Source organism: Festucalex cinctus, chromosome 10 (genome assembly GCF_051991245.1).
Source record: "Festucalex cinctus isolate MCC-2025b chromosome 10, RoL_Fcin_1.0, whole genome shotgun sequence".
Lineage (NCBI taxonomy): Eukaryota > Metazoa > Chordata > Actinopteri > Syngnathiformes > Syngnathidae > Festucalex > Festucalex cinctus.
In genome coordinates this window covers 8,807,484-8,835,470 of record NC_135420.1, presented here as the reverse complement: position 1 = coordinate 8,835,470, position 27,987 = coordinate 8,807,484, and the positions used below count along the sequence as shown (strand labels likewise).

The 27,987-nt window shown below is 37.5% G+C and overlaps 2 protein-coding genes across 4 annotated transcripts; both read right to left on the bottom strand.

Annotated features, from left to right (window-relative positions):
• Positions 1–51: 51 nt before the first annotated feature.
• On the bottom strand, positions 52–10,671 carry pgm1 (phosphoglucomutase 1). Of its 2 annotated transcripts, none has more exons than XM_077534428.1 (11): positions 10,314–10,671; positions 7,237–7,399; positions 6,972–7,115; positions 6,158–6,283; positions 5,854–6,044; positions 3,885–4,039; positions 3,689–3,801; positions 3,454–3,592; positions 1,980–2,163; positions 1,706–1,840; positions 52–639 (listed from the first exon to the last, which is right to left on the bottom strand). In XM_077534428.1, exons 1-11 carry the CDS (start codon positions 10,557–10,559, stop codon positions 550–552), a joined length of 1,686 nt encoding a protein of 561 aa, XP_077390554.1. In that variant the 5' UTR covers positions 10,560–10,671; the 3' UTR covers positions 52–549. The 2 variants fall into 2 exon arrangements, with proteins under 2 accessions (XP_077390554.1, XP_077390553.1); XM_077534427.1 differs by having other exon boundaries at positions 3,454–3,589; positions 3,686–3,801; positions 10,314–10,670.
• A 1,767-nt stretch (positions 10,672–12,438) lies between these two features.
• On the bottom strand, positions 12,439–27,260 carry efcab7 (EF-hand calcium binding domain 7). 2 transcript variants are annotated; one of them, XM_077534425.1, is made up of 13 exons: positions 26,886–27,260; positions 26,392–26,603; positions 26,150–26,236; positions 23,847–24,042; positions 22,181–22,269; positions 18,490–18,631; positions 17,720–17,829; positions 16,145–16,308; positions 15,767–15,900; positions 14,701–14,849; positions 14,407–14,616; positions 12,744–12,851; positions 12,439–12,614 (listed from the first exon to the last, which is right to left on the bottom strand). In XM_077534425.1, the coding sequence occupies exons 1-13, from the start codon at positions 27,013–27,015 to the stop codon at positions 12,534–12,536; spliced, it is 1,812 nt and encodes a 603-aa protein (XP_077390551.1). In that variant the 5' UTR covers positions 27,016–27,260; the 3' UTR covers positions 12,439–12,533. The 2 variants fall into 2 exon arrangements, with proteins under 2 accessions (XP_077390551.1, XP_077390552.1); XM_077534426.1 differs by having other exon boundaries at positions 18,490–18,628.
• Positions 27,261–27,987: the final 727 nt, after the last annotated feature.

Genomic DNA, 27,987 nt, shown 5'->3' with positions numbered 1-27,987 from the left:
TAAAAAAAATATACATAATGTAGACAAATCTAATTCAACACAGGACCACAATTATTTATGACCATAAATGTTACTTTATTTGTAATATATTTTGACTGCATCATGTTAAGTTTACATTGCTTTCTTTGGGGTTTTATGGTTCTGGCTGGTCTGGGAGAAGAGGGGAAAGGCACCAGGTCTACCAAGATGAAAGACTAGGACGAATTAAATGACCCCCAACTTTCTGATTTTGAGTCAGTAAGTTGTTTGTCACAGTGTTTGAGAGCAAACTGGACAACACAGTAGATCATGCATTAGACGTTAATTTTCTTATATACACTTTTTACTGTTGAAATGCAACAGAAATGAAAGTCAACATGTCTGTGTAAGGCATTTCAATGAACATGTTTCCCTATTTAGTGAAAATCGCACACGCTAACTGAAATATGGCAGTGTAAACCTTGTCCTGTGTTTTTGTCCAGTTCATTTGTAGGTCAGCCAATGACGTTAAGTAAATACAGAAGACTAAAAAGGTTATCATTGCGGAGTGGAGGCAATGTGGCAGAGGAATCATGTGATCACAGTGGGGCCAGTGCGTCCAGTCTTCTCATGAAGCTGCGAAATCTTCAAGGCGATGTCTACCAAGGGTGCCAACATCACCTGCACAAAAAGCCACAATAAACACTTCGTAAAAACGGGACCAATTCATTCTTTCATTAGAAAATAAAAAAGTATGTTTCTAACTTATGCCGTTCTTCAGTAATCACCATTTGAAAATAGATAATTTGAGACAATCAAGCAAAAATTAAGCTTATAAAAGAAAATCGAAAAATAAAGAGAAAACCAAGCTTTTTGTGAAAACATACATTTTCTGCAGTGCCTTGCAGTTCTCGGTAATTCATTCAAATGAGTTTGATTGAGTCCAGCCGATGTAAAAACAACGCCCCAAAATTTGATCAATCAGCCTTGGTCATTGCAGCCCGCCCCCTCAAAGTTCCTGACTGGCTCAGGAAGACCCTGCTCTTGAGATAGTACTTGGATGCTCCCCTGGGGAATTTAATTACCCTGGTAATTGTTGTTGGTGGAAAAATGCGCAAACTGAATTTTACCAAGGTAAACTGAAAAGTTCTCCAAAAGTTCCAGCAGTGGAAAAACGCCTTTTGAAACTAATATTTTTTGTTTAGTGACGCTCTGTGAATTAGATTTAATGTGACAGACGCTTTGATCATTCATGTCATCCTTGAAATTTTTCTATTTTATCAGATTCGTCACGTTTCATACATCGGCAGCCCATTGAAAAGAGATACAATGCTGCCATCTGCTGGACATAGTTAGTGGGTGTTTTCACAACCCCATTGACTCGGCGGCGCTCCACTAGACATTGCACTGCCCATTGATTTAAAATAAATAAATTAAAAAAAAAAGTATGTATGGCGGCATACATTGTGATTTTAGTAATCTTTATTTAAAGTTTTTGCCAGTAAAAGAGTTAATGGTGGGAAATGTTCTGATTTTTTTCACGTTTGATATGTCTGTTTATTATTATATTTTTGACAGTTATAAATGTAGAAATTTAAAGCATTGTGACCAGATGTACCAAAAAATATGACACAAATCAAAATTCATACGTGGAAGTTGATTTTCATAAAATAAACTATTTAAAAAGAAACAGAATTTTCTCTCTTATATTTCATGGTTCAGGCTTAATAGGGTTAAAAGTTCTGACCTGAGGGTCCTGGTAAATCTTCTGGGGGTCCTTCTCGTAGCTATCAATATAAAGCCTGACAGTTGCGCCTGCACTGCCAGTGCCGCTGAGACGGAAAATAATCCGAGAGCCGTCAGCAAAGATGATCCTGAGACCCTGAGGAAACAGGAAAGTTCAGCAATGATAAGGGGACAAGTCAAATCAATGGAAATGCAGTAAGTGTTTACAAGATTTAAAAAAACAAAACAAAAAAAACATCAATTGACAAGATGGCTGTTCTTTTCAGATTCCTGACCTGGTTTTTGGAAACGCTTCCATCGACAGGATCTGTGTAAGCAAAGTTGTCTGCGACTGCCACCTCGTACGTTTTATCACCTGATGACAACTTTTTCCCTATAAAGGATGGGTTGAACATTGCCGTTTCCAGGTCCTTGATCATTTTGTTGGCAGCGTCCGAGTCAACCTCCTCGTAGTCGTACCTGAGGCATAAGTTTGCGGGTACTCAAGTTAATCCATATTTTGATTAAAAAATGGAAAGCATCATCGCCAGAGTCGTCGCAAGAAGACCGAGGCCAATACCATTAAAAAAACAAACAAACATGCTAACACTGCAAATTGATGTGCGGCTGTCAGTAGTACCTGTAAAGGGGGCCCCTTACTACCCCACCTCTGACAAACAGCTGATATTGGTAGTTATCAACGACACAACTCTACACAGTCATTGCGATGACAATGGCACATTGCCAAAATGAACTTGTTGATCATGGCACACAATATGGAAAAAAAAAGAAGGATGAAGCAAAGTCATTCATGATTTGTTTCTAAATAAATTAAATATATTTAAAGTGCTGTGAAGATGTACAAAGCCTTTCAATAATTTAGTACTTACGGTAGTTGTTGCTGTATTGTTTTTAGCTCCTTTTAAACACACATCTTCCTGATGTGTCATGCCACGCACCAACTGCAAAGTTGGGCGAACCGACTGCCATTGAGTCCGTCCAATACTCCACAGCTAGTTATTGTGATGAGTTAATTAATTTGTTATTATTTAGATATTACTATTTAATATATTATGGTATAGCTTAACTTACACATGTTCCTGTTTTTTTTTGTGTTTTTTTTTTGGTCTTGGCTAGTGTACCTAAGGTGCCTACAAAGACCCCTACATATCCTCCACAAAGAAAAAAAAAAATGCAAGCATTTAATACACAGTTGCAACTAACACCACTAGAGGGAGTTAGACACTGCAATGAATTAAACCAAACAACATTTCTGTGCTACTTGATATGTTTGACATTCACAATAACTTTGGGATAATTATTAACCATCATTGACTTTTTTTTTTTTTTTTTTAACTACTACATCATATTCTCTTATAGGTCAAACTACTGGAATGCATTTCACACTTCTATGCCAGGGGTTTCCAGGGACCACTTAGAGGGAACATTTTCCAAGGAAAGTCTCATAAATGCCATAGGAATGAAAAAGCTTTTTTTTTTTTTTTTTTCTTTTTTTTTTTTTTTAAATGAGTAAAAAACAGTTATGAGAATAAAGCCCTATTTTATTTTATTTTTTTCCCAAGAAATTAATGTAAAAGCTATTCAGGGGATTTTCGCTTCAAAGACATCAAAACTCTGGTGGGGGGTTGACCATTTTGAGAAGAAAAAGGAACAACATGATTATAGGGGAAGACGACATGCCAAACAGACTACAATTAGGATTGTTAGATTTAAAATGTTGTGTCATGTTTGTGGTTAATTTCCTTCTACCTGGTGAAGAAGTTTCTGCCAAACTTTTGCCAGTGGTCCTTCATGATGTCTTCCACGCTCTGTTTCCGAGTGGCTAAGATTGACAACCATGCGAGCACTGCCCACAGGCCGTCCTTCTCCCGAATATGATCCGAGCCTGGTTGTTCAACAGAAAGTAGGGAGTGAGGCTTTTAGGGGTTCTTGCAGAGTTTTACTTTCAAATATCCTTGATTAAATGGAGACTTCTACTCACCAGTGCCAAAGCTCTCCTCTCCACACAGTGACAGTTTTCCTGCATCCATCAAGTTCCCAAAGAACTTCCAGCCTGTTGGAGTCTCATATAGTTGCATTTTCAGTGCTTTAGCCACACTAGAAGAGATTGACACAAAAAAAAAATAGATTGATGTCAGCTTGCTGTTTGTGTATTTAACAAGGAGGTTTGTGATTTGTACTTGTCCAGGGCTCCACTAGTGGGCATACTGCGGGCCAGTCCCTTCACACCAGTCTTTTGGAAGTACGGAATGCTGGTAATGTTGGCGGCGATAACAGCCACCGAATCTGACGGGTTCACGAAAAATCCATGTTTGCCGAGCACCATGTTACGGTCCTGAAAGGGGGCAAGCGGCACAGTCATACAAGGGTTAGCAACCCCAGAAAAGGAATCACAACATTTCTTTGAGGGGAGTGCGGCATGGATCTAAATCCAAAGCAAATAAGCATTCCAAATTTACTGCATTCTCACTTCATCCTCTGGGCTGGATGAATTCCGATCCAAGCTCCCAAAGCTGCTCTATATGAGATTTTGCCCCAAAATATCTGTACAATAGCCTTATTATTTGACCATTTGTCACGCAAACATCTTCTAATTAACACCTTAGCTGTTAACGATGCCTCTTGTTAATAGTTTTTAGACTTGATTCGGGTTTTCACGAAATTTCCCACCCTCTGCCTGCGGGTGTGACATCATGCGTGTACTCATTGCTTTCCATTCAGGCAAAATGTCGCCTTATTTTCTTCAGTGACGATAGCCTATCGTAGTAACAGCATGCTAGCGGAACGTGGACACTAGAATGCCGAAAACATTCACAACCATATAAACTTGTCTCTGTAAACATAGCTACTTGGTTATGACAATTTCAGCCTCTGTGCTGAGTTTTGATAAATTTGTGCTTTAAAAAGGGAGTATGCTCTTTCATTTTTTCAGCCACACATGGAAGTAACGATTCGAAATTCAATTTCCTACAGGTAGTAGCTTTAATGTTTGCCTTGCATCCATTTGTAATCTATAAACTGATGAAACATTTTGCACACAAATTGCACACAATTATTTTACAAGTGTCAACATGTCAATAAACAATCATGAATACATAATAAGAACTTTAAACATTCCATAAAGCTTAATGTGGTGTTCTCAAATTTGTGGCTCAAGGGCCATTTGGGGCCAGCAGGATGAGAGTTTGTAGTCCTCTACTTGACATCAATGTTAGTGCCCCCACCAACCCCCAACTTATTTGATGTCATTGCTCTTTAATTATTATTATTATTATTATTATTATTATTATTATTATTATTATTAAATCATTCGTTGCCATTGATGACTATAGATGCCAAATATCTCATTTTACTGGGCTTGCAGTGAATGACCCCATTATTATTATTATTATTATTATTATTATTACTATTAAGTGACACCAAGTGGAAGGAAAAGCTATCCTGTCGCATAATGACTTTTTTCAAAACTGCCATGCAGAGAAAGGTGGGCGACGAGGACGACCAAATTCAAGACAAACAGGAGACGGAATTTTTTTTTTTGTCGTCTTGAATGCACAGCGAAAGTTAGGGTGCTCAAGAAAAGTCACTACCAGCATGACTGCATTGGCCATTGTCATGTAATGATCGACACACAATAACTAGACCATATTTAATGATAAATGCTTTTGTTGTTAGATTTACAGTGAGTTTTATTTTAAATTATCTGGGCATATGTAGGTATATTTACTGTACATTACCAATAAGTGTATTTATTATGATGGGTATATCTGATCAATGCATTTACGCTGCACTAGCTGATTCCACGTGTTCCTTCTATTACACTGCATGGCACTAAATTGTACCACATAAGAACAGAAAATTGTATTTGTGTCACTTGAACCATGCTGTCCAAATAATAGAAAAAAAGTCACAATTTGGTTTGTTTTTCAATCAAACATGGGGGGAAAAAAATCGCTGGGATATTGTAGTTATTGACCCACAAGCAAACAATTTTTAAAGTATAGAGAAACTTCAGTTTAGAGCTGACATCATAGCCCTAAGTCCAGTTTAACATCCCAATTGCGTCATCCTGTTCTTTCATAACTGCTCTTCAGGGTCTTGTGCACAAACTATAAAATCTTTGTCCAAGAAAAAACAAAGTCTACTTACACCGTCACCATCGAAGGCAGCGCCAAAGTCATACGCTCCTCCTTTCATGGCATTCACCAGGTCTGCAGCGTACGTCAGGTTTGGGTCAGGGTGGTGCCCGCCAAAGTCCTCCTTGGGGACACAGTTGACTGCAGAGTTGGCTGGGGAGCCCAGCTCTTCGCACACTATTTTCTTTACATATGGACCAACCACTGGAAAAAAACAAAAAAACAAAAAAAACACAATTGGCAAATTTAGATCTGTGACGGGCAACTTAAATGAAATCTTAAAAAACATATATCCAAACTTCTGAGTTGTTTTGTACCTCCGTGCATAGCGTCCAGGCGGACATTGATGTGATTGGCTCCAGAGAGAAGCTGCTTCAATGCGGTAAAGTCAAAGATGCCTCTCAGCATTTCTGCATAGGCCTCAACGGAGTCCACGATCTCCACTGGGACAAAGACAGTAAAGAGGACAGTGAAGCAAGCAGCAGATGTTTTCAAATATTCAGGATGTGTATTAACTCATTCACTCCCAAGCATTTTCACTGAAGCAACCCCCTTCGCTCACGGCTCTTTTAATGGGTTTTGACTGATTTTGCAAGTCCACAGAATATTGTGTTCTATTACTACAAAAACATGGACCTAACACTACCTACCAACAGAAAGATTAGAGTCTCTTCTTTCATCAGGCAAAACAAAAGTATATTTCTATCTGTTTCAGTTTTCCGTTTCCGTTTTGCAGCAATTAGTATTAGAATATAGCTAAGTTTCATCATTATTCACAAATATATTTAAAACAGTGGGGAAAAGAGCTTTTTGCAACATAGCCCTGGTTGATCTCTTATACTCTGCTGCCACCTGCTGGCCGTTTTTGTAAAAACTACCATTGCATCAATCATTCACTTCAGTTCAGAGGCTGCATCAAAGCCTTCTGTATGCTCTACCAAAAAAACAAAAAAACAAAATGTATAAATATGTCTTTGGGAGCATAGTAATATTTAAAATAGAAGGTATTTATGTTTTTGGGAGCAAATGAGTTTAAATAATAAATAAAAAAATCGCCACATATTATACGTGTTTTTTTTTTTCTTTTTCTTTTTTTTTAAACACACGAATTGTATCGGGAAAAAAAAATACCTGTGAAAGGCTTGAAACTCTCCACATCAAAGGTCTGCTTGCCAATCTTTGACAGGTCTACTTTGAGGTCTGGGCAGATGTGATACTCCTGTAGGCCTTTGCTGATCTCAAATATTTGGTTTGTAATGCCCTCGGGAGCAGGACCTGCAGTCCGTAGAAGATAAAGAAAATTGTAAGCTTTCACACTCAATACTTCAATAGTTCAATTAATAGCACATTTTCCAGAGCATGCAGGGGACAGAGGCCATAGTCGTCGTTTATTCACCTCCACTGGAGATGTTGTACTTGATACCAAAGTCTCCATTGGGGCCCCCCGGGTTATGGCTGGCCGTGAGGATGATTCCGCCCACTGCCTTCATCTTGCGGATCACACAGGACACAGCCGGGGTGGACATGATGCCATCCTGACCAATCACCAGGTGACCAATCTGCAAGAAGGGGCACAAATACAGGTATTAATACTAAAAGGCAGTGGCGAGCGGTCATAATAGGCTATTAATGCGGTGCATACCCAAAACCTTCAATAAAATCATTGAAATAATTATAGTTATACAATACTTTAGTTATACTTAAATTCCGGTGGAATTTGTCCTGTTTTCCTTTCCATCTGAGAGTTTTTTTGTTGTTGTTGTTGTTTTTTTGGTTTTTGGAAACAGGTGTCTAGCGAGAGGAAGCTCGGCTATGTAAACCGGAAGGCTGACAGCGCAATGAGAAATAAAGTTGTGTTAGTTCAGAGAGGTTGTTTCTGTACGTGCGCTTTTGAATGGCAAAAAGGTTGACAGTCAAACTGCATGCCTGACAACGCGCAGACAAATGTGTAAGTGAGTGCATATAACTGATTGTTTCAACAAATTACTACATTGTGGAAAGCTACAAGGGAGCGTTTTTCCACCACGAACGTGTAGCTTTAAGGATTCAAATGGAGGAAAGACTTGAAAGGGACTATAAACTTAAAGGTTTTTTTTTTTTTTGTGGGCAGTAAAGGCACTTGACTCCTGTTTGTTTCCTCGTCACATCTTCACAAAAACACTATAGAAACTCTGTCTATTTAAAACAGAGAGATTTACTTGAGGAAGCACTAATGCAATTTCCTTGCACCGTCATTTCTTAACAAGCCACTGGTGTCATAATGAAATTTAGCGCCATCATCTTTGGCCATCTGCGATCACAGATCACATTACTTTATATTGTATACATTCGTCCAATTCCTATACAGCTTGTCAGTGTTAAGAAAGCTACTTGGAAAATGGGGTTAGATAAACTACTGCACATGAAACTTTAGAACAGAAAAGTGACTCACTATAAAAATGTATCAAGCTAAGCTACTCTACCATGACAAAAGTAGCAAAACTATTATAACTGCTTGACTTGGGTGGAGCTTCTTTCAAAGAAACCTCAGTTTTAAAATGTTGTAATCTACTGCCAAACGTCAACATCAATCGCTGTGGCAAACACGGGAGGGACAAGTTGTTGGTTGCATAAATGAACACTTAATACTGAACTCTTCGGCGACTCATGCTTCTTTCTAAAACTGCATTATCAATGTCTTGGACTAGTATGTGACAGCACCGTTTTATTAAAATAAATCAACAGTGTTTATTAATCAAATAGTTGTAGAAGTGGTCATCATTTTTCGTCCGTGTGCCCTGCGATTGGCTGGTGACCTGCTTGGGGTGAGAGGGAAACCATAACAATGGCTTGTACAGACAAGTTTGACAGCACTGTTAGAGAATGGAAAATATGATTTATCCCACTGTTAAGAACCCACACCCATGGAATTTGTAATTTAAAAAATATGCCCTGGGTAACAGATTCTGATTAACTGTATTTAGTCACACTTATTTTTTTTCTCCATTTCTGAAAAGGAATACAAGAGCCTGGAGTATTACATACAGTTAAATGGGTAGAAGATTGAATTGTGTCACACAGTTTATTTATTTTTTATGATGGCAACTTTGTCTTTGTGTCATGTCTTTGTCACTAAATCCTAATATCCTGCTGCCAAATGTTTAGACCTAATCTTGGCACATTTAAACTGTAAAATTTCCAACATACAGTAGCTGATATTAACTGATTAGTGTCACCGTGTTATACAGAAAAAAACAAAAAACAAATGAACAAAAACCAACACAAGTCAGTCTACTAGTCTTATTCTCTCACTTTGGCCCTCCAACAAGGTGGACAAACAGATACTAATCACATGATCAATAATCATCTATAGGATCATGTAAACAGTGATTCCCAACCAGTGTATTGGGCCACATAGTTCGCTTTAAAGATCTTAAGATGTACAGCAGGAAATTATCACATTTCATTTAATTGGTTATATATATATTTTTTTGTATTTGTATCAATGCTTTTTTGTTCAGCTATCTATGACAGTGATGTATAGTGATAAACATAACAAATAAATGATCTAACATTAGATGGCAGAATGTATATAATTGAAATGTGTCACTATCCACTATTTGTGGCATTTTTTTTTGGTGGTGTGCCGAGATTTTTAGAATTTAAAATGGGCCTTGGGTTGGCAATCACTGATGTAAACATGGAATGAAAGCTGTATGATCAATAATCAATATTATTAGCATAAATCGAGGGCCCCCAGTCTAATTTTGCTTAGGGCCTGTTGGAGGTTAGGGCCAGCCATGCATTTTGTGATCTGCAATGGTTGCAGTCCATATCCCTGCTCTAGTCTAGTCGTCCACATAATTGACAAGAAACGTGACAGGTGGCACGTCCTCCGCTGTCATGCCCCCTACTGAGGAACACGTGTCTCTGCATCTGCATTGTGGCCAAGAAGCATGATCTTTCTTGCCTTTCGTTAATGAAATACCTCTAAACTTGCTTGCACTCGCTTGTGCGGCAACCTCTAAATTAAATCTGGTCTCGTTTTGTCATGAGTTAAAGGTATTCACATTTCACTGCGTAAGGAGGGTCAAGGGCAACAAATCCAAGCTCATTCATGATTGGCTGACTTGAGCTGGCTAAGTAACCATTTGCTATCTGAGCAAGACGTCAACCATATTCACACATGCATGCAATATATTAATCTAAAATGTGAAAGCCTGTGGAGATATAGAATGTAACGCTAGCTGGCAGGTTGATTAATACGAACCAGGCTGCAGTGCATTGCTTGTGTGGTTAAATGTAGCTGTCACCTGTTTGCAAAAATATGCTGTCGCGAAACTTTACGATGTCGTGTAAAAGTTCTGACATTCACATATATTTTGTTATAAATTCAAATGAGACTTGACTGCTATCCCGGGTTGCTAGCTAGAGGCTAACATTAGCGTGTCCGAAAAGAGGACCGTGCGTACGGGTTGTTATTCTCTTACTGACCCCATTGGCGGCTGCAATCTGCACGATGAGCTGAATGGCGTCTTTCATGAAGAACCTGCCGTCGCCCCCCACCACCAGAGTGGCTGCCTGGCGCTCAGCTGGTTCGATGACCGAGATAATGCTCTGGATGAAGTTCTCCGCATAGTGCTGGTTCTGCTGGAAGACTGTCACCCTCTTTCTCAGGCCACTGGTTCCGGGTTTCTGGTCCGTATACGGCTTGGTCTTCACCTTCGTTACTTTCACCATTTTGACAAGCCCACCCGGGAGAGCACCTTCAATGGTCCTGTGTGATCCGCTGTCTAGGGCGAAGCGAGAGCCCGCAGTGGCATGGAGGGTGGGAGGGGCCCACACGTACACGTTGGTCAACGCCCCCCTCCTCGGTTTAAAGGGCAAGGAATGAGAGACTGAAGTTACTCTGTTTCTCTTGGCTTTCCAGGTTGAATATTGCCTGAGATTTGGATTTTCATATTCACGTGTTTTATGTACAGAATTACAATTAACTAACCAATATAATAATAATTAAAAAAAAAAAACTTTATTTGTATCATTTACACTAAAAAATTGAATGCGTCAAATTAATTGAAATTTAAGAAGAAATACTCAAACAATTTCAGGGGAAAAATCAATAAAGTTACTCATATTACAGGCCTTTTAATCAAGTAAATGCTCAGATTAAAGAAAGGAGTGTATGTAGCCCATCACAAATAATAACTGCAATGCTAATGTGCATCCAGAATATTAGTGACAATATCATATGACTGTTTTCAAGTATTCACACGAAGACTAGTACATGTCATGACAAGACTTGTTGCAAATACAACCTTCATGACAATGTAGTTCTACTTGTAGCTAAAAAAACCCCAAAAACAAACAAACAAACAAAAAACGATTGTGTGAATGCTGGTAAAGACAAGCATTTACACTACTCCTACTACTGTATGTCAGTCTATTTTTAATGCTTAGTATTTTGTAACAGGAAAAAAATGCCACATAAAAATGCTACTGGATTTTGATAGCAATGATAGAACAATGTTTTAAGGTAATTCTGCAAATTCATAACCTTACACTGTGATATATATTGATATTGTGTGATATATTAATTAGTTATAGTCAAGTATATTTTCTCATTTGGCATTCCCATTCCGCAACATCATTTACAGACCTACAATGAAGGTGGAAACTACAATTCCGGGTTGTAAAGTGCGTTAAGTCAATAAATATGTAGCACATAAACAAACAAACTGCCCAAGTTAACCTGTAAAGAAAGTAAATAGAAATAGCTTTTCAGGTTTATAAAGCATATTAAACATCATTAATTGTGTAAATGTCGTTATAGCTATTCCAAAATATATCCTGATCCACTCTTGTGTACTGAGTGGGTGGAATGTTGAGAAATAGGCCTGAGGCCATGACTGTTTGCCTGTTGCACCATTGTGTGTTTGTTCATCATAAACAGAGCAACGTTGTACATCAGTCTTGCTATATCACTTGTCTGCAGAGTGTGATACATAAAATAAGGTTGACCTCTCATATTTGGGAACATTAAAAATCAAGACTACCAATAAATAGAAATTGGGAAGTTGAGCGTTATTTTTATTAACATGTGACAGATATTCTATTTGTGATTTGATTCTTTTCAAAGAAGAAAAAAAGATCAGTCCAAAATGTAGAAAAAAAAAAAAAAACATTATGCACAGATTACAGTATTTACAGCCACACATAATATGGACCAACATCTCAGGGGGTAAACCAAGTCTGTTGGAAAAGGAAAAGCAGCCAGTGGCATAAAATACATCTCATATGTCAAATGGCATTTAGTTAGCTGGTTCTACTGTTTCAGCAGATAAAGTCAAAGGGCAAAGAACGGTCTGTGAGATATAAATAGAAGGTCAACACTCAGCTGAAAAGGGCAAGTAAAGTTCAGAGAGTGCAATATAGTATCCCCCAAGAAAGCGCAACTGCATAATCAGAGAGGAATGGTGACAATGATATGCAGCAGTTGTCTGTTTACAATAATTGTATTTGCTTTTATTTTGCTTCATTTTAACTCTGTTGTCTGCTGCCAGGTCAACACTGCTTATAATTAAATCAATTTTAAAAGGCACCAGACACAGCAAGGTACCTATAAGATTTGCAAGATTTTTTTTTTTTTGATCATCTTAAGTGTTTCAACAAACTCTTGGGTGTCACATGCATCGAAGAGCAGCGAACCATAGGCAGCTATTTGGAGGGCAGTACAGTTTCCACGCAGTTGTAGGTCCAGTCCCGTTTTTCACTGATGGGCAGACAATGTTGGCACACCTAGTGGACAGCACATATGACTTTGTTAACATCCAATACACATCCAAATCCATGACATACCTCAGAATTTTTAATGTGATTTTAGTTAATCTCTGATCAGGTAATAATCTGATTAGAAAAATGTCCTACCATCTTAGTTCTGGCTGGCACCTCGACAGCAAACACATTCAGGCCTCGGCTGCTGCAGCAGTTGCTGTTCTGCTTGTTGCTGACACGAATTGTCACTTTCTGGTTGGACTGTAACAACAACAACAACAAAAAACTCCTATCAGTGACAGTTGACAACAACAACAAAACAACAACAACAGATTAATAATGCATAAATATATTTTAATAGTTTGTTGTTAGTCACTAATGGTGTAGTAGTGGCCACATTAGGGTGTGCTGTGGTCAGCGACAATTCCGCCGCCGACGGCCCAGTCCTACTGAAGGAAAATTATTCCATTTCCATGGCGACGACCAGCAACCTCGCGTCCATGCAGCGAGCAATGTGAGGGGAACTGAGCAGTGTGAATGAAGCCGTTCCCCAGCTGCTTCTCAATGTACGCTATACTACACTCATTTTTGACTTTTTTTAAATACCGGTACTCCTCCATGGTGATGCCATGGGTACTGACCAATGTGCGTGTATGTGGCTGAACCGCTTAAAACCCGCAAAATGTATATGCAGCATTTGTGATGAAATGTGACAAACACAGCACAATTCTAGCCCGCTGAATTCCAATAGATAATGAGATATATTGACATATTTTGTTGAGAACTAATTAATCAGCGGAAAGGTGATATCCATATCAAATTAAGGAGAACAGAGACCAAGTCAGAGCAAAGCTTCTTTACATAATGCATATTGCATATTGTTTTGTTAATATTAATGACAAAACAGACCGTTCAAAATGAATTATTTTTTGACTGATAAAAATTCTTTGAAAAAAAGTATCCTCCTCATTTCCAACCCAAATTATTTTGCAAAACCACTACAAGTTAACAAGATTATAAGAGAAAAAAACTTAGGGCATGGCACCTTTAAATATTTATATGGAGCAAATGAATTATGCATTTAAAAGATACTATTCTTGAATATTTTTTTTGTTGATGACAAATGTCTGCTCCACACTTCAGCCCATTTATCATTAATATCGTGAAAGTGAGAGTGAATGTTACTGTTTACTTTACAAGTCAATTGGGCTGTAGTAGAAATACTGTAATAGACAATTCACAATATTTGAAGTAGTGGTTTCAAAATGTATTGACGAGTTGACAATGGATGTTAAAATTAATATACAACTATTTTGCTAATCGATTACCGGTAATCACTTAGTTAGAACTTTTGTCTATTTTCAGCCTCTCAAAAATAAATACAGGTATACTGTAATTTCTGTAGTCCATTAAAGCAGACTAATAATATTTTGTTTTTAATCAAAACAAAGACATTTGTTTGGAGAACAATGAACAACATTTGTCACTACTTTCGGACATGTGACAGACCAATGAGTCGTTATTAGTTTATGGAAAAATAATAGTCACTTTAAATTATTACAAAAATAATCTTTACTTGTAGTCAACATGAATAACGTGAAGCCAAAAAGTGTCATCCTTTGCAATAATCAAACATGAAGGCCTCGGGCTTAACTGACAACTGTCACTTTACCTTTGCGCTATGTGTACAGTCACTTCATGTCATTGTTTTGTGTACTGTGTGAAAGCATGGGCACTTCAGTTGTGGCCAACAATTTGCAATTGCCTTGACATAGCCCAAACAAAGAGAGAAAACTTGTCAAATGTCGTCATCTACCTTGTTGACGATGAGCGAGGATATCCTGTGTTCTCCCCGGTGGGTGTAGATGAGAACATTGTCCTGTCCTTTTAGTTGTTTGGCTGCTCCCTCTAAAGTGATTGACTTCTGCATGGCCTGGTTCAGAATCTTGGACCCAGACTCCAGTCTAAGAGGCTGAACCGATGGCTGTGTGCTCTCACAATGGACATCTATCTGGAATGGGCAAGCCTGATGGCATAGGATGTCATATCAGCAACAAAAAAGCCTGAAAATGTAATTCATCTACATTTTTTTAAAAATATGAGTAAGAACCTCGACTAGCTCCAGCATACGGTTGTAGCCCACGGTTTCGACGAGGGCCCACAGGTCATCGCCGTCTCCGTCTTTTTCTGTTGCCACCATCAGATTCAGCTCCATGAAGCCCTGTTTTGTCAGTTGGTTCTCTCTCATGTCAAAATTCTCTGTGGGCACAAAATATCCCGACATGAATGTTTAGAGAGAGTATTCGCACTATTATTTTTCAACAATTTACACCTTCAAATGGTTAAACTGCAGTAAAATAAAATTCTTAAAGACTTCATTTTCATACTTGCAGGTAGGGCTGGGCAATAAATCGAATTAATTCGATACATCGTCATTTAAAAAAATCGAATCGTTGAAAATTTGTGAAATCGAGTTTGTTTACAATAGCTACCAACTACTTAATTGTGGCATTTAAGCACAAACTATGAATGTTAAGTGTATGTTGAAACTAATCTAGAATCAGTATACATTACTGGTGTCTGAACATTTTGCACAATAAATGAAACCTTTAAATAAACGTTTGTTGGATGTATTAGGTTAAAATCGATTAAAATCGTAATCGTCCTGAATGACTGCAAAAATCGAGATTTTCTTTTTTGGCCATATCGCTCAGCCCTACTTGCAGGTAATTTGTTCATTTGACAAAGATTATTCTGAGTCTGATTATTCCCAGAGGGAGCCATCCCAAAGGGATCAATAAAGTCAAGTCTAAGTCTAAGTCTAAAAATGCAACATCTGCATTAGATGGAAAATCATTGTTTTGCCTCTGAAACCGAATCCAAAACCACGGTGAGTGATTTTTTTTTTTTTAGCCTCAGTCAAAAAATGTGTGGTTAAAATATATTATTTGACTTTCAGTATTACTTTTAATATTATTCGAGATCAAATTGGGTCACTAACTATTATGATTTCTTTGATGCTGTGTGAACATGAGTGTCAAAGTGTGAAAGTTGAGCTTCCTCTAGATTCTAGAGGAAGCTCAATTTTATCAGACTCTAACCCTCATATACTTGACACGATATACAAATAAACTCTTAGATGAACATTATGAATGAGTGCATTTAACTAGTTGCACCTTTGCAGATGGCCCACATCCCCGTCTTGCACTCCTCTCCACTGATCATCAGCTCCAAAAAATTGTATTCCTCAAGACTGAGCAAACCATTCCCATCCAGGTCCATTATGTCAAAGATCTCCGACAGTGCCTCCCTGTGGCAAAATATGGCATTACTGCACTACTGATGCTGTATCTTGCCTTCTGTTTACATAATTTGCAGAGGCAGCTTTGATGCAATCAAACAACATAATCAACTAAGACATCAATAAATAACATACACAAGCAATGTCATTGCTTCACAAATACCAACTCCTGCATTAAACCAAATGTAACTAATTTATACAAAATCTGAATACTTGAAGTTTATCATCTTAATAAACAAGCAAACACACTGACCGAAAATCACTGGTGAGGTTGAGTTCTCCACTGTCTGTCTTGTAGACAAGTTCTACGGATTTATGAGACTCATTCTTTCTACTCCTTTTCTTTAATCTGCAGCCACTGGAGAAGGGCAGTAGGTAGTACGTCCCAGCTTTCAGTTCACCTCTCCAATTGTACTTCTGTAGAACAGTTTTGACACAATAAAATGAAGCTATCACATTTTTACATGCCACCCATCAAATGGGCTGACAAAGACTGATAATACTATATGGAAATTGTCACATTCAAAAGGACCCCATTAGTATCCAGGCTTGGACCGTTCTGTGTGGATTTTGTAGCTTCTGCATGACACGCTGGATTCCTCTTAATTCTAAAAAATTATGCTTAAATGAAGACGCAACAGTATGACTAGTTGTCTGTTAGTATTTGAGAGGACTTTTGGTTTGGACTCAGCCCGTTGTGAATTAGAGAATCTCGCAGACTGCTATTTGTGCAGAACTGCACAAGGCGTTCCCTTTATGCTGTGTTCTGCTATGATTTTTGTTGTTTTTGTTAGTAAAATAGGAAGAAAGAAAAAAAAAGAACTTGGCAAACGTCCCGGTGGAGGTGTGGGACATTGAATCAGAGTGGACCATGTTCCGCCTCCAGTAATGAGAAGGACCTTATGGAGCTGTGGCCTTAAAGTGGTCGGTGCCTGTTGTGGCAGCAACCGCTGAATCTGTTGGTAGACATCGGGAGTGAAGGGATGCCATCAGTCTTAATAAGGAGTCTTATCGGGTCATTTTGGCCTTTGGCACCCCAGAAATAGCTGATTGGTACCGGCTGGTTAAGCGGAACGCAGCTTTGGCAGTTGCTGAGACAAAAACTGGGCATGGGAGGTCATGGAGAAACACTTACAGGCGCTGTTGACCTCGACTCAGGACATTGCAAATTGGTGGGGAGAATACTTCAAAGAACGTCTCAATTTCACCAACAAGCTTTCCTAAGAGGAAGCAGTGTTAATTGTAATAATTATGACTGAGATGTTTATGAGTTTAAAATGTACAAGGATAAAAAAAAATGTTCCTCTGCAGCGCACGCTCACTTTTTCTTTTGACATAATTTTTCTTGCATCCCTGACAGCTTGTATGACACAGTCACGATCAGCTGATCTACTTGTTTGATCGATTTTTACACGTGTTAGTTTGAGCTGAAATGCACATTACCATAGATGAGTTAGCACACTTTTTGCAGATTAGTCATGTCTCTGCCCATTAAATCATTTATGAAAACCTTTTTTTCAAATGATGCAGTGCGTGAAGTGGTGCATAAATGGTTATATGAGCAGCCAGCTCAGAAGGAATTCACAAGCTTGTAAACCGCTTGAACAAGTGTATCAAAAAGGATAGCGACTGTGTATAAAAATGTATTTCTATTACCGGTACTCTTGTGTTAAAGCAGAATATTGTTGACTTACTCTCACTGACTTTTTTCTTCACAAATAGAGGTTAAAATATTCTAAGAAAAATCGGACTGTATCAACACACAAGATCTAAGTAGGGAATGATTTTAAATTTAAGTGAATATGAAATGTCCCCAATGCCAACCTACTTCTTTGTCCTTTGTAGCAGTGAAGCACATGAGCGTTGACTCTTCTTCAGTATCGCCAGCTAACATCACAAAAAGGGCGGTGTCCACATTCATCCAGGGGCAAGGCTTGTCTTAATAACAAAGCAACGGACAATAATATTAATGATAGTAATATTTAGAGAAAATATGAATTCATTAGAGGCTAAAGAATACATCTTAACCAAAGTTGCCAATAATTATGGAGGCCAGTGTACAGTTTGTACAGCATCCTCCTCAAAGTTGTTTAGTGCCAGTAAAAATGATACGGACACCCTCACACCATGACAAAGGTTTCATTAATCTAGCTGTAAGTGAAGGTTTCATCAGCAGAATTATGAAAATATGAGCAGAAGGTTCAAATCTTACGTAAGTGTTGCCTTAAATGCCCAGTGAAAATAAAGGTACATTTGTTGGGACCAAATGTCAATGAAAAGACAAAACGTCTCATAAGAATTTAATTAATTAAATTTGAGAGCTGATGGAGATGTTTTCCAAAGGTTTTGTTGATAATGACCAAAATTATTTCTAAAAGTGCAACACAATCCCCTACCAGACTCTTGCGCCACCCCTCACTAATGTTTGAAAACGGCGTTCAAATTGTGTCTTGGGTAATTTCTGTGGTTAAAAAGTCGAATGTCCACACATGAATGTATATAAAGAGAGAAGGATTATAAGATAACACCACAACATGCAGTACGTATTCCATTGACATGGCAAGGCACATATTATGACAAATGAAACTGCATTCGTACCAGCTTTTTGGTTGAGGCTCATAGGCTGGATGCTTAGGTTAACATTGGAAGTCTGTGGCAGGTGCAGTTGGTACTCCAGTGAGTTGATGGTTCCATCCTCTTCCAGGAAGAAACATCCCCTCATGCAACTGTGATGCCACTGCTGGGACAATCAAGAAAAGTAGCAATTGAAATAATTTGGCAAATTGGTTTCATTAAATAAGGATACTCAGCAACATCGAATCATGTGTAGTTATAGTTTGATGTAGTTTGTCTGTTCTAGTTTATCCCAAAGATTTTTGATTTGTCCAAGCATTCCTTTATCAACAATGCTTTTCTTTATAGAAAGGGCCTGCCCTTTAAGAGTGTTCCCAAAAAGTAAGAGGAACAATTATGATCCAGAGGAAATGCAGGCATCATAATTATTTCAGTGACAAAAAAAAAAAAAGAGTTTATCTTAATAATTGTACTTCAATGTGTTAACTTTTACAATTACTACTGCAGCAAGTAAAGCTGGCAGCCTACATTGTTATACTAATGTTCAGCCAGAGGAGGGCAGACATGTTACACATTTCAGAGCTCAAATAAGTGAGCTTACTTTGTTCAAGTACAATATTGTCAATGTCAGGTTATTTGTACTATCTGCTATATGTCCAAACAGTGACGCACACACATCTGTGTAATTTATTTGTCTTTCTGAGTGATTTATATACTAGGTATCCATGTTGAATTGAAAATAAATAAATAAATAAATAAATAAATACATACATACATACATACATACATACATAAAAAAACAAACAAAAAAACACTTTTCTTACGCTGAGAAAACATTAACTGAATGTCAAAAGAAAAATAAGGATTTGTAAATATCATCAAACTTGATTGTTGATTATTTAAAGTGCCTGAGGGTCTAAAATTAAAAACGAAATGTCACCAAAGTTGAATGGGTGTCAATATCCAATCTGGAGGGCAATGAGAGAAAGCCAACCTCAGACTAATGCCAGACACACTTTACACCACGTGGGAGACAAAATTCATAGAAATGTGATGATGTCAAATCACAACACTGTCATGGGACAGATGAAGCAATGCAGTTATTACACATTTTTACTTTGACACAAAACAAACCAGCTGAACTAAAACCAAAGAGTGAAAACAAACATGCAGGATTGCAACCTTCACTTACAATTGAGCTTTTATTATGTGGTTTTGATAACAAAGTATCCTCCCTACTATAGTGAAATTTCATATTGCATCCTGTTTGCTGTAAAACATTTTCATGCAGAATCATCAGGTATCATATACACATATTATTAATTACATCTGTCATTAGCAGGCAGTGGACAGTTTAGCCATCCATCTGGAACATTTTTTGTTTTGTTTTGCTGAGTTTTATGCTGATTAAAACTAAAATTAGCATACTAATTCCAAAATTGCAGTCACTTTTTTTCCCCTAGCACGTCAAATGTTTCCACCACAGCTTACCCTCCTGATAAGCAAAATGCCATATCGCTGTAGTAAGACGAGCTGATTATACGATTGGACTCAGCTACAGCTATGTAGCAACTTGTGCAGTCACAATTGACAGTGCGATGAAAGGTGTGTGCTGCTCCCAATAGATCAGTACGACTACAATATCTGCAAACACAGATATTAAAAGCTAGCATAGCAGGAATTAAGCAGTAGTAGCCATATCCTTAAATGTTGCACTTATGTCTGTTTCTGAAGTTTGAAGTTTATTGAACATGTAAACATAACATATAAACATAATCAAATAGCAAGTAAAAATTAAGAGAAAGAAAAAGAAAACAAAAACTCATAACAATCATTAGAAATGGTTTACATGTCCAAAAGGAGTAGGAAGAAGTTAAAAACGTATCTAATCCTACCCCTTATTCTTTACTTCTTATTTCAACAGTAAATTAATATCGCAATAAAAGAAAACATGCAATTATACTCATGTGGACAACCACACTTCAACACACGTACAATTGCCAATAGCGCATGTGCATGAACCCCCTAGGCGCATACTAGGGCTGGGTATTGCCGCCAACCTCACAATACGATACGTATCACGATACAGGGGTCACGATACGATACGTATCGCGATACATATGTATCCCAATACTTGATCTTCAAGGAGATGCGTATCCCGATTATATTACATTAATTTATTTGCATAACAGTCATATGTGTACCTAAAGGACATGTTTGTTATGCTGACTGACAAAAATATTTTTGTTAGCAGCTCTTCTGGTTTACCACCAAGCGGCATGCCTGGTCTAAATGTGCACGCACTGCAGAGCAAGGAAAATTGATTAATACGCATGAGCCGATATGAGCAAAAATATCAAAGTATTAAAATTACAGCTCCAAAATGTGCTTATTTGAATTATTTGGGGAAATAAAAACATCATTTTTGTTGTGTAACACATTCTATTTCGTTTTTAAACAAAATATACAAAAATTGGTACATTAAGGACACATGCCATGTTAAGTTTAGAAGTAAATAAATGTTGATAATATTCTTCCTCTGTTTTCATTTTTCTTAGCATGACACAGTGTCCAATCACTGGTGAGCTATTTTTGCATTCATTGAAGTCAATTAACTTCAAAGACGCTGGTGGTTTTTATTTTTTAGGTACAATGCAAGCTGCAAAGGCAAACGTTAACTGCCTATTTAAAGATAATGAGCAATATCGATTCTGATGCCTGCGTATCGATACGTGTATTGTAATGAGGCCCGCAACGATATATTGCCGTATCGATTTTTTGAGCACACCCCTAGCGCACACCGCAACAATACATCATCGTACTCGCACATACAACCCTCATCACCCTCACAATGCAATCAAAAAAACATTTCATTTCATTTCTGCAATTGTACCGGTTCACGTCTGATCCAAATAATACTCTTGAACATTTTTTTAAACTCAACGTTTGACTTGCATCTTTTCAGGTCATTACCAAAACTATTCCACAAATGAACACCTCTTACAGAAACACACTTTTGCTTAATATTTGTTCTTGTTTTGGGTTTCTTATAGACACTTGTACCCCTTATCTCATAAGGACTGTGTCTAACTTCAAATAGCTTCTGAATACTGTGGCAGAGTAGATTGTTGTTAACTTTATACATTATTTGTGCTATTTTAAACTCAATTAAGTCGGAAAATTTCATTGTGTTTAATTTAACGAATAGTGGATGTGTTGGTTCACTATATTTTGATCCATTAATAATTCTTATGGCTCGTTTTTGTAACTTGAAAACAGAGTTAGTATTTGTTTTATATGCATTTCCCCAGATTTCTTGTTTATTGTATGTCAATATTTGCATTTTTTTTTTTAATAGAACAAGTACATGTCAAGTGTCAAATACAGCATTTTCATAATTTTTTTTAAGAAAATGGAGATCTACAGTTCAAAAACTTGACATGATAAGAGAAAAACTGAGATCAGTTTTGGATTCCACAAACAAAAATTTGTTAAAAACAGCTGTCAGGCCTAACTTAACAAAAAATTGGGTTCCCCGGTAAAATTTAGTTTATAAAAAGGTTATCAAAAAATGTGCCTTTAAAAAAAATAATATTGGCCCACTTTACGGATATCATAAAAGTAGGGTTTCAACTATTTTGGTTGCATTATTTAGTTAAAGGATTGTTAGTAGGTGATGAAGATACCTACAAACAGGCACCGGTATTTTACTGACCTTGATGGTGCTTGATGTTGCAGAGACTGAATTTGACAGAGAAGTTCGTCGACTGAGTGCAGATGAAGGACGGGAGGACGGTCGGTTGTCTGAATACAAACACACACCTTCTTAAACAAATATCCAATTCTAACAAAGGAGAAAGTTACTTTTGTAACATGTTAATCAAGAACCAAAAAAAAGAGAGATATTAATATATTAAATGTGAAAGGTTTGATTTTGGAATCAATGTAAGTATACTTTCATTGTTAACCAACGGTTTGTACGACAACACGTTTAACTTTTTGCTGTATATCATGAGAATTGAATTGAATGAATATTCCTCACTTTTAATTGTTTTTTTTTCCTCCATAGAGGATGTCATTGTCATGTGCTGGAGGTTGGATTCCAAAAGCGCAGACACAAATAAGATTTTAACTATTTATTTACATCGAGAGACGTGGAACAAACTTGACTAGACGAGAAACAAAGAGAGTTGCACAGAGGACAGTGGTAACAGAAGTAATAATCCGACAAAGACACACACTTCTCAGGAGGCTTATATAGACAAGGAATCGATCTGATTGGTTGTGGCTAGACATATGGGTAACAAGACTGACATGGAATTATCTGATTGGCTGTTGACCAGGTAAAGGGATTAAAGATTCTTGACATCACAGAACATCACATAGCCTAAAATCAGTTGAAACTAGATCAGTACATAACAGACACTTGACCTCACGGTCATGAACCCAACTTAAACATAACCCTGGCATGTCCCCAGACATGACAATTATATTTACCTTTACGAATCAAATTGTTGTGTGCATGTAGACACCAATAATTAATTAAACATGGATCAACAATCATTTTTTTTCTATTTTGTAGAATTTTAAGGATAAAGCCTAAAAACAGACTGACAAATGTAGCTCCAAATGAGCAAGCCAAACTGTTTTCAAGCCGAAAGAACAACACATTCAACATGTGCAACAGGGAAGCATTTGGTGTCAGCTCCTTATTAAAATGTAACAGGGATAAATCAATATGTGGGAGAGGCACAATAATGTGATAATCCTGACTCCTGTGTGGGAACTCATTTGTTTTTGCAGTAGCGGTTGGTCTGGGTCCTCCTCCTGACCACCTTCAAATCTCTCATCAACTCCCCAGTGAGTAGTCGTGGGATCCTCCAAATCAATAACATGAACATGGACTGACCACTTAGATCAATCCCATCTATCTTCAGCTTACTTTTGCAGGATCTCTTGTCTCTGTTTCTACCATGCTCACAATACTGATGGCATCGCCGCTTAGGGTTGACTGCATGATCAACCCGTAAAAACACATCTTTTTCGCCAAAGTCTGTGGCTCTCTCTGATGTAAATGAGCGTTTGTCAATCTGCTAATGGCAGAAATGATTACCCAAATCACAGTGCTTCACACGTCCTTCCCTACAAACAAGCACCTCTAATTGTGTGGCTCTCCTGATGAATGAACTGTCCTAATGAGGTGATTTGTCACAGGGGAGTGAAAAATTGATCGATAAGAGAGCGATTAAATTCATCACAATAAAGCGGTGATGGGTGAATGGGTGTACATCTAAAACACAAAGAAGTAAATCAACAGACAACAAGGCCACACATTTGGAGCCTTTGACACAAGCAGATTAAAAGTTATTCTGCTACGGTACCTTTCCGAAGTGTGATGTCTGGATCTGACCAGGTTGTTTCCGGAGGCTGAGATGGAGTTGCTGATGTCATGGAGGGTTTTGGAGGGCTGTCTGTATGGCTGCCAAAGTTTTGTCTCTTCAGCTTGGCATCAGACTGGAGCTTCCCCAAAGAAGCCGTCTGGCATTTCTCTGTAGTGGACACAAGCTGTCTACAAAACTGACAGCAATAGTAAGACAAGCACATTAACATGTTGAGGATATAGAAATAACAGATGGCAAGGACACTATGTTTGAAATTTAATTACCTTTAGATTGCACAAGGGCGAGAATAAAAGCAATGCATTAACTAGATACGACTGAAATAATGAATTAGTCTTAGTTGAAAACATGTACAACGAAGGAAATAAAACACAATTTTAAATCATTTTTATTCACAATAAATAGTCAGAGATTTATTCGCTGTTGCGTCATGCTAAGTATGGTGGTCACGTGACCTGGCTGTCCGAATCGCCAAACAGAATGAAGTCACTACATATTAGTCAACTATAGAGTGTGGGGCTATGTCGTGAATGAGGTGTTAGTGCACGTGTCAAGATCCGGTCCTCGAGGGCCTGAGTCCTGCATATTTTTGAGGTTTCAATACTCAAACACACCTGATTCAATGATTACGATAATTATCAGGCTCCTGCAGAGCGTGCTGATGAGCTTAAATATGAATCAGCTGTGTTGAACATGGGAAACCTCTAAAACATGCAGGACTCAGGCACTCAAGGACACCACTGGGTTAGGGGATAAGGGTGGACATTCAAACAGCGTAAATTATTCAACCATAAACTTCCTCCACAAAATTTCATTTAGAATTTAATGTTTGTGGAGTCTTTATCATGGCCTTGATATTTCCGAAGACTTGATGAATTGAATAGAAAAAAAAATCTAAATTGAATCGAACTGAGCTCTTGTGAATAGAAATCGAATCGATTGAGGAAAGTAGAATCGATACCCAGCCCTACAAAAATCTGTAGAAATTCCAGATCCACTATGCAAATTAATTTCACCTTTAAAGTGTGGCATATTTTCCAAATAAATCCCTATGGAATTTACCCTGAAATTAGGTCCACGCTCAGACTTCACCGAATCACACATCTTTGGTGGTTGTGCACATATTTCCAGGTTACGCATGGTGGGTGTGTCACAAGCCAAGCACCTTGAAAGTGTGCAAGAAATTGACTCAAGTGCAAACAGGATATGCCCCTCTGTGAATAATTGTCTAAAAAAAGAGCTTCAACAATTTATTGCTATTTCCAGTTGAAATTTAGTGTCAAGCTAAACAGAAAGCAAAGAGAATTACTCTTTGCAATCTGTATTGAAAACAACCAGATTGGTTTGATTTTCAGTTGGCAAACTTGATGTTAATATTAACCCATTCATCAAGGGATTGAACACAAATGGTGCAGCAATACATTAAGTAGTAACACTATATATTGTCTATCCTCTGCGTAGAACAACGAATATTTGTGCTGTATTTATGAGCTAAGAGAAGAGTTGATACATCACAGTGAACAGTCTATCCGTCTGTCCGTCCTTCCTTTCCTCAGGTGGCCAAGGCAGGCACACCATAAGAAGGAGCAAAAAGGCCATTCATTTGATGCAATTTGACAGAAACGGTTCATTATATTTAATTATGTATTTACTGTATGTTTTATAACGTACAATATTATGGAGTGCTATTTTTCCTCAATAAAACACACATTACAAAATATCTGTTTTTTACGGATGGCTAGACAAATGATAAATCGTATTTCCATTCTTTTAATTGGGAAAAGATGATTTCCAGTGAAATTATGAGTGTGGTCACATAGCAGATTAAACTCATATCTCAACTAGGCACCACTGTAAGTGTTGGATGGTCAACATCTCAATGCTAGTCAACATTTACTCTATTTCCTACAGAACCAAAAGAACTCATATGCTGAGCTGCTGATATTTATTGAGTGTTTAATTATTATTGTTTACTTTTTTATGATATGCATGACAAGAGTTCTTGTAAATATATAAAACAAACAATACAACTATTTTAATGTTCTTCTGAGAAACATGCAGTATGTAATAACATGATTACAATGATGTGCTTCAATGTTTTATGTCCTCTATGTAGCTGTCACAGCTATCAGCAACACACAAATGAAAATACTTGTACATGACAGATTCATAAACTGCACAAATCACAATGTTATAGCTTTGGACAAACAAGGCTAAAACATGTCCTGGGAAACGGCCCGGGCAGACTGAAAAGACGTATCCAGTGTCCACATATGCGCACTTACCTCTGCATAGTTAAATTTGTCATCCTGGTTGATGTCACTTAGTGAGAAAATGGCTTTCACCTCTTCAGGTGTCATTTTATCTCCTCCCTGTAAGGTTTAAAATATTGAACTGTCAAAACACCATTATTTATATTTTCAAACATAACATCTGAACATTATTTTATGCGCTTGTTTTGAAAGTCAAGTCCAAAAGGTGTGCATTACTATTGCAAAAAAAAAAGGGAAAAAAAGTAGTAACTCACACTTGTAAGGAGTTTTTGCACTTTGCTGTGTATAATGTAGCCATCTCCATTTGGATCCAGCTTTTGGAAAATTTCCATAAGCTCATTGTTATCACTTTTCCATTCCCTTTTCAGTATGTCACAGAAATCGTCAAAGTTCATGTGCGTTGTTCCTTGGTTCCAGTATTTATCAAGAGTGGCTTGGGAGGGATTTCGACCAGCTAACTGGAGAACTAGAGAGAAAAATTAAATGATTAAAGTACATGAAGAAACTTGTCCGACATAAGTAGAGAGACATGCAAGTTTGAGGAAATAGTCACCTAAACATTTAAGATTTTTGGGCGATTTAAGTTTGTATTTAATCATTGATATTGTGAGGCATAACTATCCAATTGATTTATAGCTTTAAAACGAAAATATCCAGTCCCCGTTGTGATCCTGATTTTCAAGAAATGCCATTGAAAAGGGGTCGCTAACAAAAAGTAGGCTTTTGTGAATATTTTGGAAAGCCTTACCTCGACATAACTCCTGCTTCGAAGAGATATTTGTCAGACTAGATCTGAACACACTTAGGAAGGCAGCTCTGCACTGCATGTAGAAAGTCTCCTCCTCATCAGGAGTCTCCGGTGTGAACAGGTATGACATCTTCAAGATGTCCTCACAAGATGATCTTCATATTTATCAAGTGCTTATTATTCGTCCCCCCCGTGTCACAGAACGACACATTCAAATTACATTTTTTGTAGATTTATACATTCATTGTACTACCTGTGGCATAAAAAACAAACAATTTGACTCGTTAATATTAAATTAGGTTATGTAGCAACCGAGAAAATAACAGTCGACTGGCTTCCTGTTGCTAAGTCAACAACGACGAGTTTGGTGTTCGCCTCTAAACCACACGGAAGAAACAAACGCACGGAACAACGCTGAAAATGCTAATATGCCCTCTTTTGCATTTCCGAAAATAAAATGCATTCCTACATAAACACTGTTTATGTGACATTACATGTACATATTTTTTCATCATTGCACTGCACATTCCGCAGCTGTGGATGGTGCTGATTTACCAAAAACAAGGATCCCAATTTACAAACATCTAAAAATCAACGAACAAGCAGACCATAAATTATATTACAGTACATGTAGTAAATGCCGTAAATACGATCTATTATAATGTGTTGAGTGAATTTAGGAACGTTTGCAAACGCCTTAAAAAAAAAAAAGTTCACCCAAAGTAAATTTGAAGCTGTTTTATTTTTGTTTTATTTTTATTTTATTTTATTTTATTTATTTATTTTTATTTTTATAAAGATAACTAAATTTTTGTCACGGGTGTGATGTTCGCAAAGGAACTATTTGTAAGTTAATTTTCAGGTATGTATGTATGTATGTATGTATGGATGGATGGATGGATGGATGGATGGATGGATGGATGGAGCTGCATATTAATACAGCACACTGCTGTCAGTGACTGAGTTGTGCTGTGATTGATTTCATAGCTGTGTGTTGTGCTATGGGCTGGAAAAAAAATGAGTCACCACAAATATTTACAGTATATTTGAATTTGAATCACTGAACTTGAATAATTTAATTGAAAAACTGAAGATGAATTAC

Excerpts from the sequence above, each read along its gene's own strand:
- pgm1 (XM_077534428.1), bottom strand. The coding sequence starts at position 10,559 with ATGGTGAAAGTAACGAAGGTGAAGACCAAGCCGTATACGGACCAGAAA. Across the intron at positions 7,400-10,313 it reads AGATTGCAGCCGCCAATGGG|ATTGGTCACCTGGTGATTGG; the intron begins GTCAGTAAGAGA and ends CCCTTCTTGCAG. Across the intron at positions 2,164-3,453 it reads GGCAGAAACTTCTTCACCAG|GTACGACTACGAGGAGGTTG; the intron begins GTAGAAGGAAAT and ends CTTATGCCTCAG.
- efcab7 (XM_077534425.1), bottom strand. The coding sequence starts at position 27,015 with ATGTCATACCTGTTCACACCGGAGACTCCTGATGAGGAGGAGACTTTC. Across the intron at positions 18,632-22,180 it reads CAACATCAAGCACCATCAAG|CAGTGGCATCACAGTTGCAT; the intron begins GTCAGTAAAATA and ends TGATTGTCCCAG. Across the intron at positions 15,901-16,144 it reads AACCTCACCAGTGATTTTCG|GGAGGCACTGTCGGAGATCT; the intron begins GTCAGTGTGTTT and ends ATTTTGCCACAG.